Raw genomic sequence first — 14202 nt, 5'->3', positions numbered from 1 at the left:
GGCATCTCGTTCCTCCAGCACGGCCCAGCCTGCTGCTGCCCTGGGCAGAGCTGAGGCTGCCCTCCGCTCCCCTTGCAGCTTCGAGTGGTGTGCCCCGCCCAAGAAGAGAGGCCTGACGCCCATCGAGTGCTACAACAGGATCTCAGGAGCCCTCTTCACCAACGACAAGTTCCAGGTCAGCACCAACAAGCTGACCTTCATGGACCTGGAGCTGAAGCTGAAGGACAAGAACACTCTGTTCACCAGGATCTTCAACGGCCAGGTGAGCTCCGGGCTCCGCTCGCTGCTGCTCGCCAGCCCTGCTGCCTCGGACAGAGACGCCTGGCACTTGGCCCTGGCACTCTGATTGCCTGCTGGCTGAGGGGACTTCTCCTGGGGCAGTGCTGCAGCTCTGGGGAGCAGACAGCTCTCTGGGCTTGAAATCTGGCAGAGCAGCTTCAGCACTTTCTGTTCTCAGACAGTAACTGCTGGAGAGCAGCACAGAGGAGAGGGGCTGGGGGCAGCAAGGTCGACAGGAGCCAGCAGTGTGCCCTCCTGGCCAAGAAGGCCAGAGGTGCCTGGGGGGCATCAACAGGAGCGTTCTCCTGCCCTCTGCTCTGCCCTGCTGAGGCCACAGCTGCAGTGCTGGGGCCAGTGCTGGCTGCCCAGTGCCAGGGCCAGGGAAGTTCTGCAGAGAGCCCAGAGCAGGCTGCAGAGCTGCTGAGGGCTTGAAGCAGCTCTGGGAGCAGCAGAGGCTGAGAGCCCTGGGGCTGAGAGCTTGCACAGGAGCAGCCCCAGAGGGGACCTCAGCAATGCTCAGACAGAGCTGAAGCGCCTGTGGGGAGCAAGAGGCTGGGGCCAGGCTCTGCTCACTGGTGCCCAGGGACAGGCCAAGGGGCACACAGTGGAAGCCAGGAGGAGAAAGTTGTTTGGTGTGAGGGTGCTGGAGGGCTGGAGCAGGCTGCCCAGAGAGGTTGTGCAGTCTGCTTGTGTGGAGAGCTTCCAGTCCCAGCTGGGCACTGTGCTGCTGGGCAGCTGCTGGGGGTGCCCTGCTGGAGCAGGGCTGGGCTGGGTGAGCTCCATAGCTGCCTTCCCACCACAGCCTGCTGGGGTCCTGTGGGAGCTTTGTTTAGTCGTGTCACAGTGTGTGTGGAAAACGTTCCCTGTGGAGGGCCTCGAGTGCTGGGGAAAAGGTTTCCTCTGGCCATGAGCCTGACCCTGGTGCTGGGGCTGTGCCCGGCACTGGAGCTGGGGGCATGCCTGTCGTTGGAGCCGGTGCTGGGGCCGTGCCCGGCACTGGAGCTGGGGGCATGCCTGTCGTTGGAGCCGGTGCTGGGGCCGTGCCCGGCACTGGAGCTGGGGGCATGCCTGTCGTGGGAGCTGGTGCTGGGGCTGTGCCCAGCACTGGAGCTGGGGGCATGCCTGTCGTGGGAGCTGGTGCTGGGGCTGTGCCCGGCGCTGGAGCTGGGGGCATACCTGTCGTTGGAGCTGGTGCTGGGGCTGTGCCCGGCGCTGGAGCTGGGGGCATGCCTGCCGTGGGAGCTGGTGCTGGGGCTGTGCCCGGCGCTGGAGCTGGGGGCATGCCTGCCGTGGGAGCTGGTGCTGGGGCCGTGCCCGGCGCTGGAGCTGGGGGCATGCCTGCCGTGGGAGCTGGCGCTGGGGCCGTGCCCGGCGCTGTGTCAGCTGCCCTGTGCCCCCAGGAGCAGCGCATGAAGATCGACAGGGAGTTTGCCCTGTGGCTGAAGGACTGCCACGAGAAGTACGACAAGCAGATCAAGTTCACCATCTTCAAGGGCGTCACCCCCCGCACGGATCTGCCCTCCAAGAGGATGCAGAGCCCCTGGACAGTCTACGGGGCCATAGAGTGGGACGGCAGAACCTTCAGGAGTGGGCAGCTGGTGAGTTAGCTCAGAGCTCTGCCCCAGCCTGCACCCTGCCAGCAGCGGGCACGGAGCCTGGCTGCAGGGCTGTGCCCATGGGTCCTTGTCTCCTCCTCGCAGGTGAAGACGGTGAAGACTCTGCCAATATTCTATGGGACCATTGAGAAATTCTTCCTCTATGGCCACCACGATGGGGACATTTTTGCCACTGGAGGAGAGGTTCAGATTGCTTTGGTAAGGGAGGAGTGCCTGGGTGGGGCTTAGGCAGCCCTGGGCCAGGCTGGCTTCAGCAGCAATTTCACAGCTGCCAGGGGGTGGGTGAGGTGCTCCAAGCTGCTGGGGGTGCCCTGCTTCAGCAGGGGCTTGAGCTGGATGAGCTCCGGAGGTCCCTTCCCACCCCAGCATGCTGGCACTGGGGAATTTCAGCAGGCCTTGGACATGCCTGCTGGAGAAGCCAGGCAGTGTTTGTTAGCACTTGGCCTTGTGTCAAGGCCTGCCTGCCTGGGCCTCTGGCACAGGGAGGTTTCTGCTCTGCCTTCAGCAGGCTGCTGGTAACTGGCCTCTGTTTCTGCTGTCTTCAGGAGCCTCAGGCCTTGTATGCCGAGATGAAGACCATCCCCATCTCCAAACTGGACAGGACCGTGTGTGACAGTGTCATTAAGAAGTACATCGAGGATGAGATGGCAAGGTCAGCTCGGCTGCACTGCCTGCGGAGGCACTGCGGTGCCGCCCAGGAGCCGCCGCGGAGCTCCCTCCCTGCTGGGGCAGCAGCAGCTGCTTCAGGAGCCAGAGGCTGCTCGCAGACGGCCTCGCTGTGTCTCAGTGCAGCTCAGCTGCCCTGGCTTTCAGCTCCCGGCCAACTGCTGGCTCGTTCTTTTCCCCAGGCTCCCTGACAAGCTGTCAGTGACGTGGCCTGAAGGAGATGAGCTGTTGCCAAACGACACCAGATTTGCTGGCACACCGATAGGTACCTTGGCTTTGCTCCCCACTGCCACAGGGCAGCATTTATAGGGTCTCTTGTCTAGGAGAGAAGCCCCCAGCAGTCTCCAGTCTCTCCTAGTCCACAGCCCGTTCTGAGCCTGTCCTTTCTCCTCTCAAACACAGGAGCACTGAGGATAGAAATCCTCAACAAGAAAGGAGAAGCAATGCAAAAGCTCCCGGGGACGAGCCATGGAGGGTCAAAGAAACTTCTTGTGGAGCTGAAGGTTATCTTACACTGTGAGTATCTTAGGGGTAAAGGAGTCCTACAGTGGCTCAGCTGGGAAGGGACCTCGGAGCTCAGCTACTCCAGACGCCCTGCATGCCCAGGGACGCCTCTCAACTAGTATCAACTGCAGCTCTGAGGTGGCCCTGGAGCCTTCTCCTCTGCAGGCTGCACCCCGCCAGCTCCCTCAGCCTGTGCTCACAGTAGAGCTTCTCCAGCCTATGGATTCCATATTTCCTCATGCACATCCTCGTTAGAGTTTGGTAGATGAGCAGACCTTTGGATTTTCAGGGCAGTGTCCCATCTGAGCACATAGTGCTCCAAAGCCATGTCTGATGACCTGGCAGCTGCTGCACTGCCACACCTTTTGTGTCTGAATGCTGTGCTCTGCCCCTCTGCTGAGACCTCACCTGGAGCACTGCCTCCAGCTCCAGAGCCCTCAGCACAGTCAGGGACCTGAGGGAGCAGGGCCAGAGGAGGCCACAGCAGTGGTGGGGGGGCTGGAAGGGCTCTGCTGTGAGGCCAGGCTGGCAGAGCTGGGACTGTGCAGCCTGCAGAGGAGAAGACTCCAGTGACACCTGCTGGTGGTCTTGCAGTGCTAAGGAGACCTCTGCGAAGCCTGAGGACAGACTTCTTCTCTGGACCTGCTGTGACAGGGCCAGGGGTGATGGTTTGGACTCAAGAGGGAGATGGAGAGTGAAGAGGAGGGAGAAATGTTTGATGCTGAGGGTGGGGAGAGTCTGGCCCAGGCTGCCCAGAGGTGGGTTCAGGAAAATGCAGCTTAAGGGATCTGCTCAGAGCTCTGTGGGGCACTTGGGGTTGCCGTGGGTCAGACGCCGAGGGAAGCTCAGTGGAAGGGTTTTGGCTTCGTGTTAGCTGTAGGACTTGAGGTGGTGTTTTAATGGCTTGGGGCCTGTGCCCTGCAGTCAGCTGCAGCCTTTTAGCGGTGCTCCTGTTTCAGCTGGTTCCTTGTGGTCATTTGTCACACTGAGCAGGGAAGCTGTCACCAAGGGGCTGAGCACATCCAGCTTGCCAGAGCTGCTGGGGTGTCTGAGACTGGGAACCGCCATTGGGAGTGGGATTAGGTGTGGAGTTCATCTCCTGGCAGTGACCTGTGTCGTTGACTGGAGGGTGGCTGTAGCAGAGTGACTAATGGTAGTAAAACTCAAGGACTGTGGCTGAAAACCTGCCCCCTTGCTTGTTTTGCAGCACCCACTGGCAACAAAGAAATCATCTCCCACATCAGCCAGCACGGGGGCAAGTGGCCCTACTGGTTTAAAAAAATGGGTATGTGCCAGGGCAGTCTTGGCTCTTCGTGGAGCTTCTGCTCCTCCCTGCCCTCTGACTGCCTTTGCATTTGTGTCCAGAGAACCTGCAGAAGTTGGGCAACTACACCCTGAAGCTGCAGGTGGTGCTGAACGAGAGCAACGCCGACACCTACGCGGGCAGGCCGCTGCCCTCCAAAGTCTTCAGGTTCACCATTATAGGTAAGAACCAGGCACGAGTTGCTGTCCTGGGCAAGAACTGAGCCAGGATCGACTGCCCTGGGTAATCTCAGGCACAGAACCTGGCTGGGTGCACAGTGGGTTGGGAGCAGCCCTGAAGAGAGGGACTTGGGGGTGTTGGGTGCTGGGCAGCATCGCAGGAGCCAGCAGTGCCCTCCTGCAGCCCAGCAGGCAGGGTGTGAAGGTGGCTTTGGGCAGCAGAGGATTAGCCTTCTCCATCACAGCTCCTGGCTCAGTGCTTGTCCATCAATGATGCCGAAACCAAACCTTGCCCAGGCCGTCTGCAGGCTCAGGGAGGCGCTCCTGGCGGCGCAGAGGGGGGCAGTGTTGACCTGCACATCGCTGCACAGCCTCCTCCTTCTCACTCAAGCTCTCACCGCCCTGTGGGTGAGGCCTCCTTGTGGCACTGACAGGCAGGTTCTGCTTCCCTGCTCTGGGGCAGCTGCAGCACAAAGAGAGGTTTTGCCGAACGAAGGATTCTGCTCTAGCAGAACCAAAGCAGTGGAGTGCCCAAGGCAGCCTATCCAGAAGGCGCTGCTGTGTTGGTGCCAGTTTGGGCTTCCCGAGGGTGCTGCCTGCACCCCAGTGTGCAGCTGGTTTAGCTCCTGGGTTTGTGAGGTCAGAGAAGGGGAGCAGGCAACAAGCAGGCAGGCTCTGCAAACCACTGGGCTTAAGTGCAGCTTTAAGAGCAAACCAAGGAGCACCCCTGGCTCCTCCTGGGCCTGCTGGATTGCTTGCTGTGAAATCCCCTGCCTCCCCTCTTCTCTCTTAGAGGGCAAAGCAGAGAAGTTTTCTGTCGGTCTCCTGGAGCTGCCCTGTCGGGTTGGGGTCCCCTTCAACATCCCCCTGGAGCTGCAGGATGAGTTTGGCCACACCACGCAGCTCCTGCCTGACCTTAAACCAGTCCTTGAAGTCAGGTAACTGAACCGTCTCAGGCTGCGTTGTTTTGGGGTTGCTTTTGTGCCTTTCTTCACACAACCTGAGTGAAGCCATGTCCAGGGTGGCCTGAGGGGATGCTTAAGTTGATTGGTGGTTGGGCTTTAGCTGACATGGGAGCCCCTCAAAGCGGGTGTCTGTTAAGGCACGTAAGGGTGGGTCTGAAAGTGATTTGGGTGTTAAAACACCCAGGAAGATGTGAAGTGGTTTGTGAATGGAAGCAGCCTTGCTCTAACCCTGCCCCTGCTCTGTCTTCTCTGCTTTCCCAGTGGGCTGACCTTGCACTACCGAGAAGTGACCACAGGAGCCAAGAGCATGATCAAGGGGGTCACTGTCAAAGGCTCTATAAACAGCTGCCAGGGCAAGGTACGCTCCAGCATTCTTGAGTCTGAGTTAAATCAGAGCATCCTAGAAGGGCTCAGGCTGGGAAGGACCCCACAGCTCATCTGCTCCAACCTCAGACAGAGACACCTCTCAGGTAGACTCAGGGCCTCACCCAGACTGGCCTTGAACACCCCCAGGGAGTTAATCAATTAAGATATTAATGAGCAGGGGGTTGGAACTGGATGGTCTTTAAGGGCCCTTCCATCCCAAACCATTCTGTGGTTCTGTGAGCAAAAGGCAAAACCAAGCAGAGAGCCAAAACCTGTTTGTGTGAAATTCGTGGGGGGACCTCAAAGCTCATCCAGTTCCAGCCCCCTGCCATGGGCAGGCACACCTCCCGCTGGCCCGGGGGATGAAGGCTCCATCCAGCCTGGAGGATTATTGACCAGAGAGCCTGGATGCCTTCCTATGCAGCCTACCCTAGGTGGCCTTGCTGTGGCAGGGGAGTTGGGCTGGATGATCTCTGCAGGCTCCCTCCTAGCCCTACCATTCTGTGGCTGTTGGTGACTGATTGATCACAAAGGTTATTGACTACAGTGCTTCATTCTGATTGAATGAGAGGATGAGTTGAGGTGGTGCATTTTAGTCCTTAGGAGCTGGATGGTCCTTCTGTGCCTGCCTTCAGGCAAGTGGTGGGGGAGTACTGGCCACAGAACCTGCAGACTTGGCCTTGAAAACTGCTTGATTTGAGCTGGGACACTTTTTTTTCCCTCTGAAGCAGCCTGTGAGCAGGAATCACAGAGTGGTGGGGTTGGAAGTGACCTCTAGAGATCAAGTCAACTCCCCTGCCAGAGCAGGATCACTCATGACAGGTCACACAGGAAGCATCCAGATGAGTCTTGAAGTTCTGCAGAGGAGGAGGCTCCACAACCTGCCTGCTCCAGGCCTCCAGCAACCTTCTCCTCCTGTTGAGGTGGCACCTTCTGGCTTCCAGTATGTGTCCTTTGCTGCAGGTGGTGGTGGCTGCTCCTGATGCCAATGCATTAAAGTGCTGCACCTCCTGGGTGAACATCCCTGGGCAGCAGAGCATGAGAAAGGCAGATTGTGACAGAGGGGAGAAAACCCACCCTGAAGTGTGGAGCAGGGCAGGAAAGTGTGGCTGGGGTTGTGCCATGTAAAGCTCTGGGAGCTGTGACTGATGATCTGCTTTGGAGTGAGCTTAGTATCTAAAATGTTCTTCCACCAGAACTTCAACATGAAGGTTACTCTGCCTGGTTTGAAGGAAGACACTCAGACCCTTAAGATCAGAGTGCAGCCTGGTGAGTACCCTCCACACAGCCAGGGGCTCTGTGCCTGCCCCTGTGGTCCTGCTACAGAGGCTGCTGTAGCTCATCAGTATGCAGGCTGAAGAGACATGAAGCTGGGCTGGGCCAGGCACAAATCCAAGCTGGGGCAGAGTGGGTTGGGAGCAGCCCTGAAGAAAGAGCCTTGGGGGTGTTGGGTGCTGAGCAGCTCCCCAGCAGCCAGCAGTGCCCTCCTGCAGCCCAGCAGGCAGCTGTGTGCTGGCTGCAGCCAGAGGAGGGTGGGCAGAGGGCAGGAGAGGGCATTGTGCCCCTTGGCTCTGCTCAGACCTCACCTCCAGTCCTGCTCCCAGCTCTGCTGTCCCCAGCAGGAGGAGGGCACAGAGCTGCTGGAGAGAGCCCACAGGAGGCCACAAAGATGCTGCCAGGGCTGGAGCAGCTCTGCTGTGAGCACAGGCTGAGGGAGCTGGGGAGATGCAGCCTGCAGAGGAGAAGGCTCCAGGGGCACCTCAGAGCTGCTGCCAGGGCCTGAAGGGAGCCTGCAGGAAGGCTGCAGAGGGACTTGTGCTGAGGGGGCCTGAGCCAGGCCAAGGGCAATGGTTTGGAGCTGAGGCAGAGCAGGCTGAGAGTGGAGCTGGGGAAGTTCTTCAGCATAAACCTCTGCTCTGGATCTGGCCTCTGTGTTGGTCCCGTGGGTACCCTGCAGCCTGGCCTTGCAAACTGCCAGCTGGCAGAGCCCTGCAGTGCCCCTGTGTGCCGCCAGGTCCCCCGCACCAGCTGCGGGTGAAGCCCGTGTCGGAGGTGCTGAAGATCGAGAACGGCACAGCCTTCCCCTTCCAGGTGGAGGTGCTGGACGAGGCCGGGAACATCACCGCCCAGCCGCGCCTCGTCGTGCACTGCAAGGTGAGAGGCCTGGGGAGGACCTGCTGGGGCTGCTGGCAGGGCTGATTGTCCTCAGCGAGGCTCTGGAAGTGTCTGCACCTTGGCAGCCGCAGGATGGGTTGGAGGAGACCTCCAAAGGGCCTCCAGCAGGGACATCCTCCACTAGAGCAAGTTGCTCAGAGCCGTGTCCAGCCTCACTTCGACTGCCTCCAGGGCTGGGGCCTCAACTACCTCCTGGGCAGCCTGTTGCAGGGTTCCCCCAGCCTGCTGGTGCAGAACTCATTTCTCACATCCCATCTAACCCTGCTCTGCTCTCACTTCTGACACTGCCTCTTGATTTCGCCCACACGTCTCTGGCCTGCGGGGGCTGACCTCGCAGGGCTGTGGGAGCCTGGGATTTACCCCTCTGAGCTGTACCTAAGCCTGGCTGTGGTTGGCCAGCAGCCATCAGCTGAGGCCTGGCTCCCCTGCCCCAGTTCCTAGGCACCTCCAACCTGCCTGTGTACTCGGTGGACTGCAGCAACGGCGGCACCAACATCCTGACGGGGCCTGTCATACAGGTGCAGAACATCAAGAAGGACAAGATCCTGAAAGCCAGGATCGAGCTGCTGGTGAGTGTTGCTGGGCTGCTTGGCTGGGCCCCAGCTTCTGCTGCTGCCTGCTCCCTCTCCTGGACTCCTCTGGGAACCAGCTGAACCCCAGGAGCTTCTCATCACCATCAGCCTGGGCACCTCACTGGCTGTGGCTCCTGGGCTTTACCAGGGGTCAGGGCTGGCTCCAGTCTTGTTCAGCATCTTCCTCACTGGCCTCGGCGGGGGATGGGGTGGAGGCTGAGGCAGCCTGCCGGTGGTACAGAGCTGGGAGGAGTGGCTGACACGTCCTCACTCTCTACAGCTCCCTGCAAGGTTGGGGGACAGGCTGTTCTCCCAGGATGCACCAGAGGAGGCTTAGGTTGGACATGAGGAGCAATTTCTGCCCCTTGAGGGGTGCCAAGGCCTGGCCCACACTGTCCAGGGCGGTGGCGGAGCCTCCATCCCTGCAGGAGTTTCAAAGGTGTGGAGATGTGGTGCTGAGGGCCATGGTGGCCTGGCAGTGCTGGGTTGGTGGTTGGACTCCAGGATCTTCGAGGCCTCTTCCACCCCAAGAATTCCCAGAGTCCCTGCTTTTGCACCAGCCAGCACCCTTCCTGGAGCCTGCTGAAAGCTGCCAGTGTTCTGCCACCTCCTTCGGTTCACTTCTGACCCCTGGGGACTTGGTGCCCCTGAGCAGTGCCCCAGGCTGCCACGGGCTGCTGTTTGTGCTCATTACCCTGACTGCACTTCTCTTTCTCCGTGTCCAGAACTGTAAGGAGGTGCCAGCAGTGGAGAAGATCATCAAGCTGCTGCCCAGCAGCCACGTGGCCAGGCTGCAGATCCTGAGCATGGATGGGCAGAAAGCCATCCAGATCAAGCACCAGGATGAGATCAACTGGGTGGCTGGGGATGTGATGCACAACCTCATCTTCCAGATGTACGACGAGGGGGACAGGGAGATCCACCTGACTCCAGCCATGGCAGACAAGATCAAGGTGGGGCCTGCTGGGGCAGCAGCAGCATCTGGGGCAGGCTCTGGCTCTGCTGCAGAGCTCAGCCTGCAGAGTCCTGTTCCTCAGGGCTGTGTCAATGTGGGAACTTCGCTTCCTGCTTAATCGTTTGGAGGAGTTCGGTGAACATTAAATTCAGGCTGAGGTCGTGCAGGGAGCTCCCTGCTGGCTGCAGGGGCTTGGCCAGCAGAGCCTTCCAGGGTCCCTTCCAGCCTGATGCCTGGAGCTGTGATTTTAGCAGCAGTTTCTGTGGTGCAAGAGTGGTCAGGTCCTGGAGCAGGCTGCCCAGGGAGGCGGTGAAGTCCCCAGTCCTGGAGGGGTTCATGAAACCCTTGGCCATGGCACTTGGGGACATGGCTTTGTGGCCATGGTGGGGTTGGGTTGATGATCTCAGTGGACTTTTCCCACCCAAGCAATGATGCTAAAACTTCAGGGCAGTGTTGTGGAGCCAGGCATGTAACTGAACACAGGACACCATCCTGACAGTCGTGATTCTGCAGCTCTGGGCCTGCCCCAGCTTTGAGGAACCTCGAGCAGAGACCTTCCCTCTTGGGCCCTCTGGCTGTGGAGCTGAACCGAAGGGAGAGCTCCACCAGAGGTGTTTGCTGGGGAGGTTTTCCCTCAGCTCTTTGCCTGGAGCAGGTGACCCCTGAGGTCCCTCCCAGCCTAGTCCATCCTGTGCGGTGCGATGTCTGTTCTGGTTGGGCCGGAGGTTTTCCAGAGCCCCTGCGTGTGCTGGCAGCCGCAGGGCAGCTGCGGGTGCTGGTGGCGGTTCCAGCTGTCCGGAGGCGAGCTCTGCGCTGCTCGCTGCCCCTCAGCTGATGGCAGACATCCCCGTTCTAGGTGAACTGGACCCCCAAAATTAACAAAGAGCAGCTGATGCAGGGCCTGCTGCCCAACGTGAAGGTGCCCACCTCGGTGAAGGACGTGCGGTACTGCCTGATCACCTACCTGGACGACCACGTCTCTCTGGAGAGCGCCTTCACCGTCAGGTGTGTGCCGGGGCCAGCGCCGCCGCCCCTGCGGCCCGGGGGCTGGCAGCTCTGCGGCCGGGGAAGGTGCAGAGGAAGCCTTCCTGCAGGAAGCAGCAAGCAGATGAGCTGGCAGGGGCCTGGGAAAGCTCCCAGGAGACATCAGCTGCTCAGACAGCTGCTTTGGCTTGGAGGCCAGCAGAAAGTGGCCCTGGCAGCACCTGGCATTATTCCCTGGAAGCTGACGGTGAGGGTATGAGGTTAGAAGGTTAAGAGAGGGCTGGGAGGGTAAAGGCCAAACCCTGGATGCTCACCTCTGGTTCCTCAGTCAGGAGTGGCAGGCTGCAGAGTGAGCCCCAAGCTGCCATTTGGTGCCTCTGGGCAGTTTGCTGTGCCCGCTGCAGCCTTGCTCAGCTGAGGAGAGGAGCCTGGCTGTGAGCTGCTATGCTGCAGGAGGGCTGCAGGGCAGCACAGCTGGCACAGGGCAGCTGCAGCAGGAAGGAGGAGGGAAGGAAAGAAGGAGTGCAGGAAGGAAAGAGGGAAGGAGGGAGTGCAGGAAGGGCAAATATGCTCTACTGAGGCTCTCTGAAGCCTGGGAGCTGCTTGCTGCAATGCTGGGGCAGCAGCTCTGCAGCCCTGGGGAGCTCAGCCCTGCGGAGTGCAGTGCAGCAGGCTGGGTCCTTCCCTCTGGCCAGGAGCAGAGCAGGGCTGGCTCTCTGCAGTGGGATCTGTCTCTGTGCACTGCTGCCTGGGAAGCAGCTGCAGATCAAGGAGCTTGGGTTCAGGGTTTCCCCGGCGGCCACTCCAGTGGGGGGTTTTACAGGGCTCAGGTTCCTTGTGGCTGAGAGCACACAAAAGGAGTGAAAACCTCTGTGCCAGTAACTCCGAAGGCGCTGAGAGGTGCCAGGTGACTCCTCAGTGCCTGGGGAGCCAGCACAAAGCCTGCAGGTGAGGAGAGGGAGAGGCTGGGGTGCCTCAGAAGCACCCAGGCAGGGCACATGAGAGGCCCTGGCAGTCTGGGTCTGTTTTTAGGGTGTCTCTCAGCGTAGGCTCTGGGTTTGGGTCACTAGAAACATGACAGTGGTCAATCAGGACTATGGTGAGCAGGGCAGGCTGGGGTAGCTCTGGGCAAAGCAGGGTTCCTGCTGGCACTCGGTGGGGGGGGGGGGTGCAGAACAGGTGGGGCTCATGAAGCCACATTATTTAAAAGGCATTTAACATGGAGACATTTGGTGAGGTTCAGGACAGGCTGAGTGTGGCTGCTCCAGGGGGTGCTGCGCAGCTGAGCTTTTAGCAGGAGCTGAGCTGCTGGGGCTGTGCTCTCTCGGGCTGCTGCTGTGCCCTGTGGTGAGCCACTGCTGGGCAGGCTCTTGCAGGTCCCCTTGACCCCCTAAGGTTTCTCTCAGCAGTGCCTGGTAAGCTGCCCTGGTCAGGCTGGGGTGGAAGCTGCCACGTGCTGAGCCTTGATCCTCTCGGCAGGGCAGGGGAGGGAGGACCCCGCTCGGGCCCAGGGCAGCAGGCAGTGCTGGGTACCCACTCCCTGCTGCCTGCTGTGCTGTGACTGCAGCCTCAGAAGGGTCTGATTCTGCTTTCCTCTGCTGCCCAGGCCCATTGCTGACGAACCCAAGCACATCAAGTGTAAGTTAAAAGGACCAAACACCCTGCAGCTGGGTGAGGAGCTGCCAGGAGAAGTTGGTGAGTAGCTGAATGTTCTCCGGGGCCTTGACAGCTCCCTGAGTTCTGCACACATAGGTGCTGTGGTGAGGGAGGGAGCCTCAGCTGCTCTCAGTGATGCCCAGGGGCAGGACAAGGGGCAAGGGACACAAACTGCAAGCCAGAAGGAGAAAGCTGTTTGGTGTGAGGGTGCTGGAGGGCTGGAGCAGGCTGCCCAGAGAGGCTGTGCAGCCTCCTTGTGTGGAGAGCTTCCAGCCCCAGCTGGGCACTGTGCTGCTGGGCAGCTGCTGTGGGTGCCCTGCTGGAGCAGGGCTTTGCTGGGGGAGCTGCAGGGGTCCCTTCCCACCCCACTGTGCTGAGTGACTGCTTTTACACGGTGAGTGGAGCCAAGCACTGGCACAGCTTGTCCAAGAGCTTGTGGAGTCTCTGTCCCTAGAGACACTCCAGAGCCATCTGGACCAAGTCCAGCAGCTGGCTCTGGGCGGCCCTGGGTTTGGAGCAGGTCAGCTCCAGAGAAGCTTCCCCAGCTGAGGCTCTGGCACTGCTATGCAGCGTCTCTGTGATGTGTGGTACAGGCTGGCTGATGTCTCATTAAAGCAGCTGCTGAGGTAATTAATCACCCTGCTAATGCCCATCTCCTCTAACAGACATCATGATCACCGATCAGTATGGCAACCAGGTCCAGACAGTGACATCTTCATGCATCAACTCCCTTGGGATTTCTGCACCTGGACTGGATAAATCCAACCTGAAGATTACTTGGCAGGTACTCTGGAGCTGCCAGGAGGCTCACTGGTGCTGGCTGTCCCCTTCCATCACACAGCTCACCCAGAGCTGGGGGTCAGCCAGCCCAAGACGTGCCTGATGCAGGTTTGCTCTGGCTGCTCTGCTCTCTGTTTTCCCTACCTTGTCCCTAATCTTCTGGGTGTGTTTCCGGTCAGCTGAGCTGATGCCTTGAAGACCCTCTAGAAAGGGCTGGTGATGCAAGGAGAAGTGGAATGAAGCTCAGCAGGGGCAAGTGTAGAGTCTGGCACCTCAGCAAGAACAACCCCAGGGAGCAGGAGAGGTTGAGGACTGAGCTGCTGGAGAGCAGTGAAGGGGAGAAGGACTTGGGAGTGCTGCTGGATGGATGCCATGAGCCACCAGTGTGCTCTGGGGACCAGGAGGGGCAATGCCATTCTGGGGTGGATTAGAAGGGATGTGGTGAGTAGGTGGAGAGAGGTTCTCCTGCCCCTCTCTGTGTGCTCTGCTGAGGCCACAGCTGGAGTCCTGTGTCCAGTTCTGGGCCCCCCAGCTCAAGAGGGACACAGAACTGCTGCAGAGAGCCCAGCCCAGAGCCACAGAGATGATGAAGGAAGTTGAACATCTTCCTTATGAGCAGAGCCTGAGGGGGCTGGGAGCTTGAGAGGAGGAGCTGAGAGGTGACCTCAGCAGTGGTGATCAGTGTGTGCAGTGAGTGGCAGCAGGCTGCAGCCAGGCTCTGCTGGGGGATGCCAGTGCCAGCACAAGGGGCACTGGTGGCAGCTGAGGCAGAGGAAGTTCCATGTGAACCTGAAGAGGAATTTTTCCCCTGTGAAGGTGCCAGAGTCCTGGCAGAGGATGCCCAGGGGGGCTGTGGAGTCTCCCTCTCTGGAGATGTTCAAGCCCTGCCTGGATGTGTTCCTGTGTGATCTGCTCTGGGAGATGCTGGTCTCTCCCAGCCCCTGACACTGATTCTGTGCTGCCTGCCATAGCTCACTCTAACATGCATTCTGCTGTGTGTCTGATGCCAGCCATGCATCACTCTTACACCTTGCAGACAGGGTCCTGAGCAGTGCCTGAGCTGGGCACCCATCCCCTCTTCCCCAGGGAGGCCACTGAAGTTGAACAGAAGAAGCAGGATTTGTAGTTTAGTTCTTAGCCCACAGTGAAAGCAGCAAATAGAAGTCTGGAGTGGGACATTCCCTGGGGGCCTGAGCCAGGCC

The 14202-nt window shown here is 59.7% G+C and overlaps 1 protein-coding gene across 1 annotated transcript in view; it reads left to right on the top strand.

Moving 5' to 3' along the window:
- Positions 1 to 14202, top strand: part of SMCHD1 (structural maintenance of chromosomes flexible hinge domain containing 1) — a 42875-nt gene that overhangs the window by 12279 nt on the left and 16394 nt on the right. The window contains exons 12-28 of the mRNA XM_064150344.1: positions 79 to 262; positions 1680 to 1877; positions 1980 to 2093; positions 2441 to 2547; positions 2744 to 2826; positions 2964 to 3077; positions 4273 to 4350; positions 4431 to 4550; positions 5341 to 5485; positions 5774 to 5870; positions 7075 to 7147; positions 7893 to 8032; positions 8488 to 8622; positions 9351 to 9578; positions 10437 to 10585; positions 12171 to 12259; positions 12886 to 13004. Coding sequence (XP_064006414.1) covers positions 79 to 262; positions 1680 to 1877; positions 1980 to 2093; positions 2441 to 2547; positions 2744 to 2826; positions 2964 to 3077; positions 4273 to 4350; positions 4431 to 4550; positions 5341 to 5485; positions 5774 to 5870; positions 7075 to 7147; positions 7893 to 8032; positions 8488 to 8622; positions 9351 to 9578; positions 10437 to 10585; positions 12171 to 12259; positions 12886 to 13004 — 2173 coding nt within the window. The remainder of the gene's footprint in view (positions 1 to 78; positions 263 to 1679; positions 1878 to 1979; positions 2094 to 2440; positions 2548 to 2743; positions 2827 to 2963; positions 3078 to 4272; positions 4351 to 4430; positions 4551 to 5340; positions 5486 to 5773; positions 5871 to 7074; positions 7148 to 7892; positions 8033 to 8487; positions 8623 to 9350; positions 9579 to 10436; positions 10586 to 12170; positions 12260 to 12885; positions 13005 to 14202) is intronic.

Source organism: Pogoniulus pusillus, chromosome 10, assembly GCF_015220805.1.
Source record: "Pogoniulus pusillus isolate bPogPus1 chromosome 10, bPogPus1.pri, whole genome shotgun sequence".
NCBI classification, from domain to species: domain Eukaryota; kingdom Metazoa; phylum Chordata; class Aves; order Piciformes; family Lybiidae; genus Pogoniulus; species Pogoniulus pusillus.
This window is presented reverse-complemented; position numbering and strand designations above follow the sequence as displayed.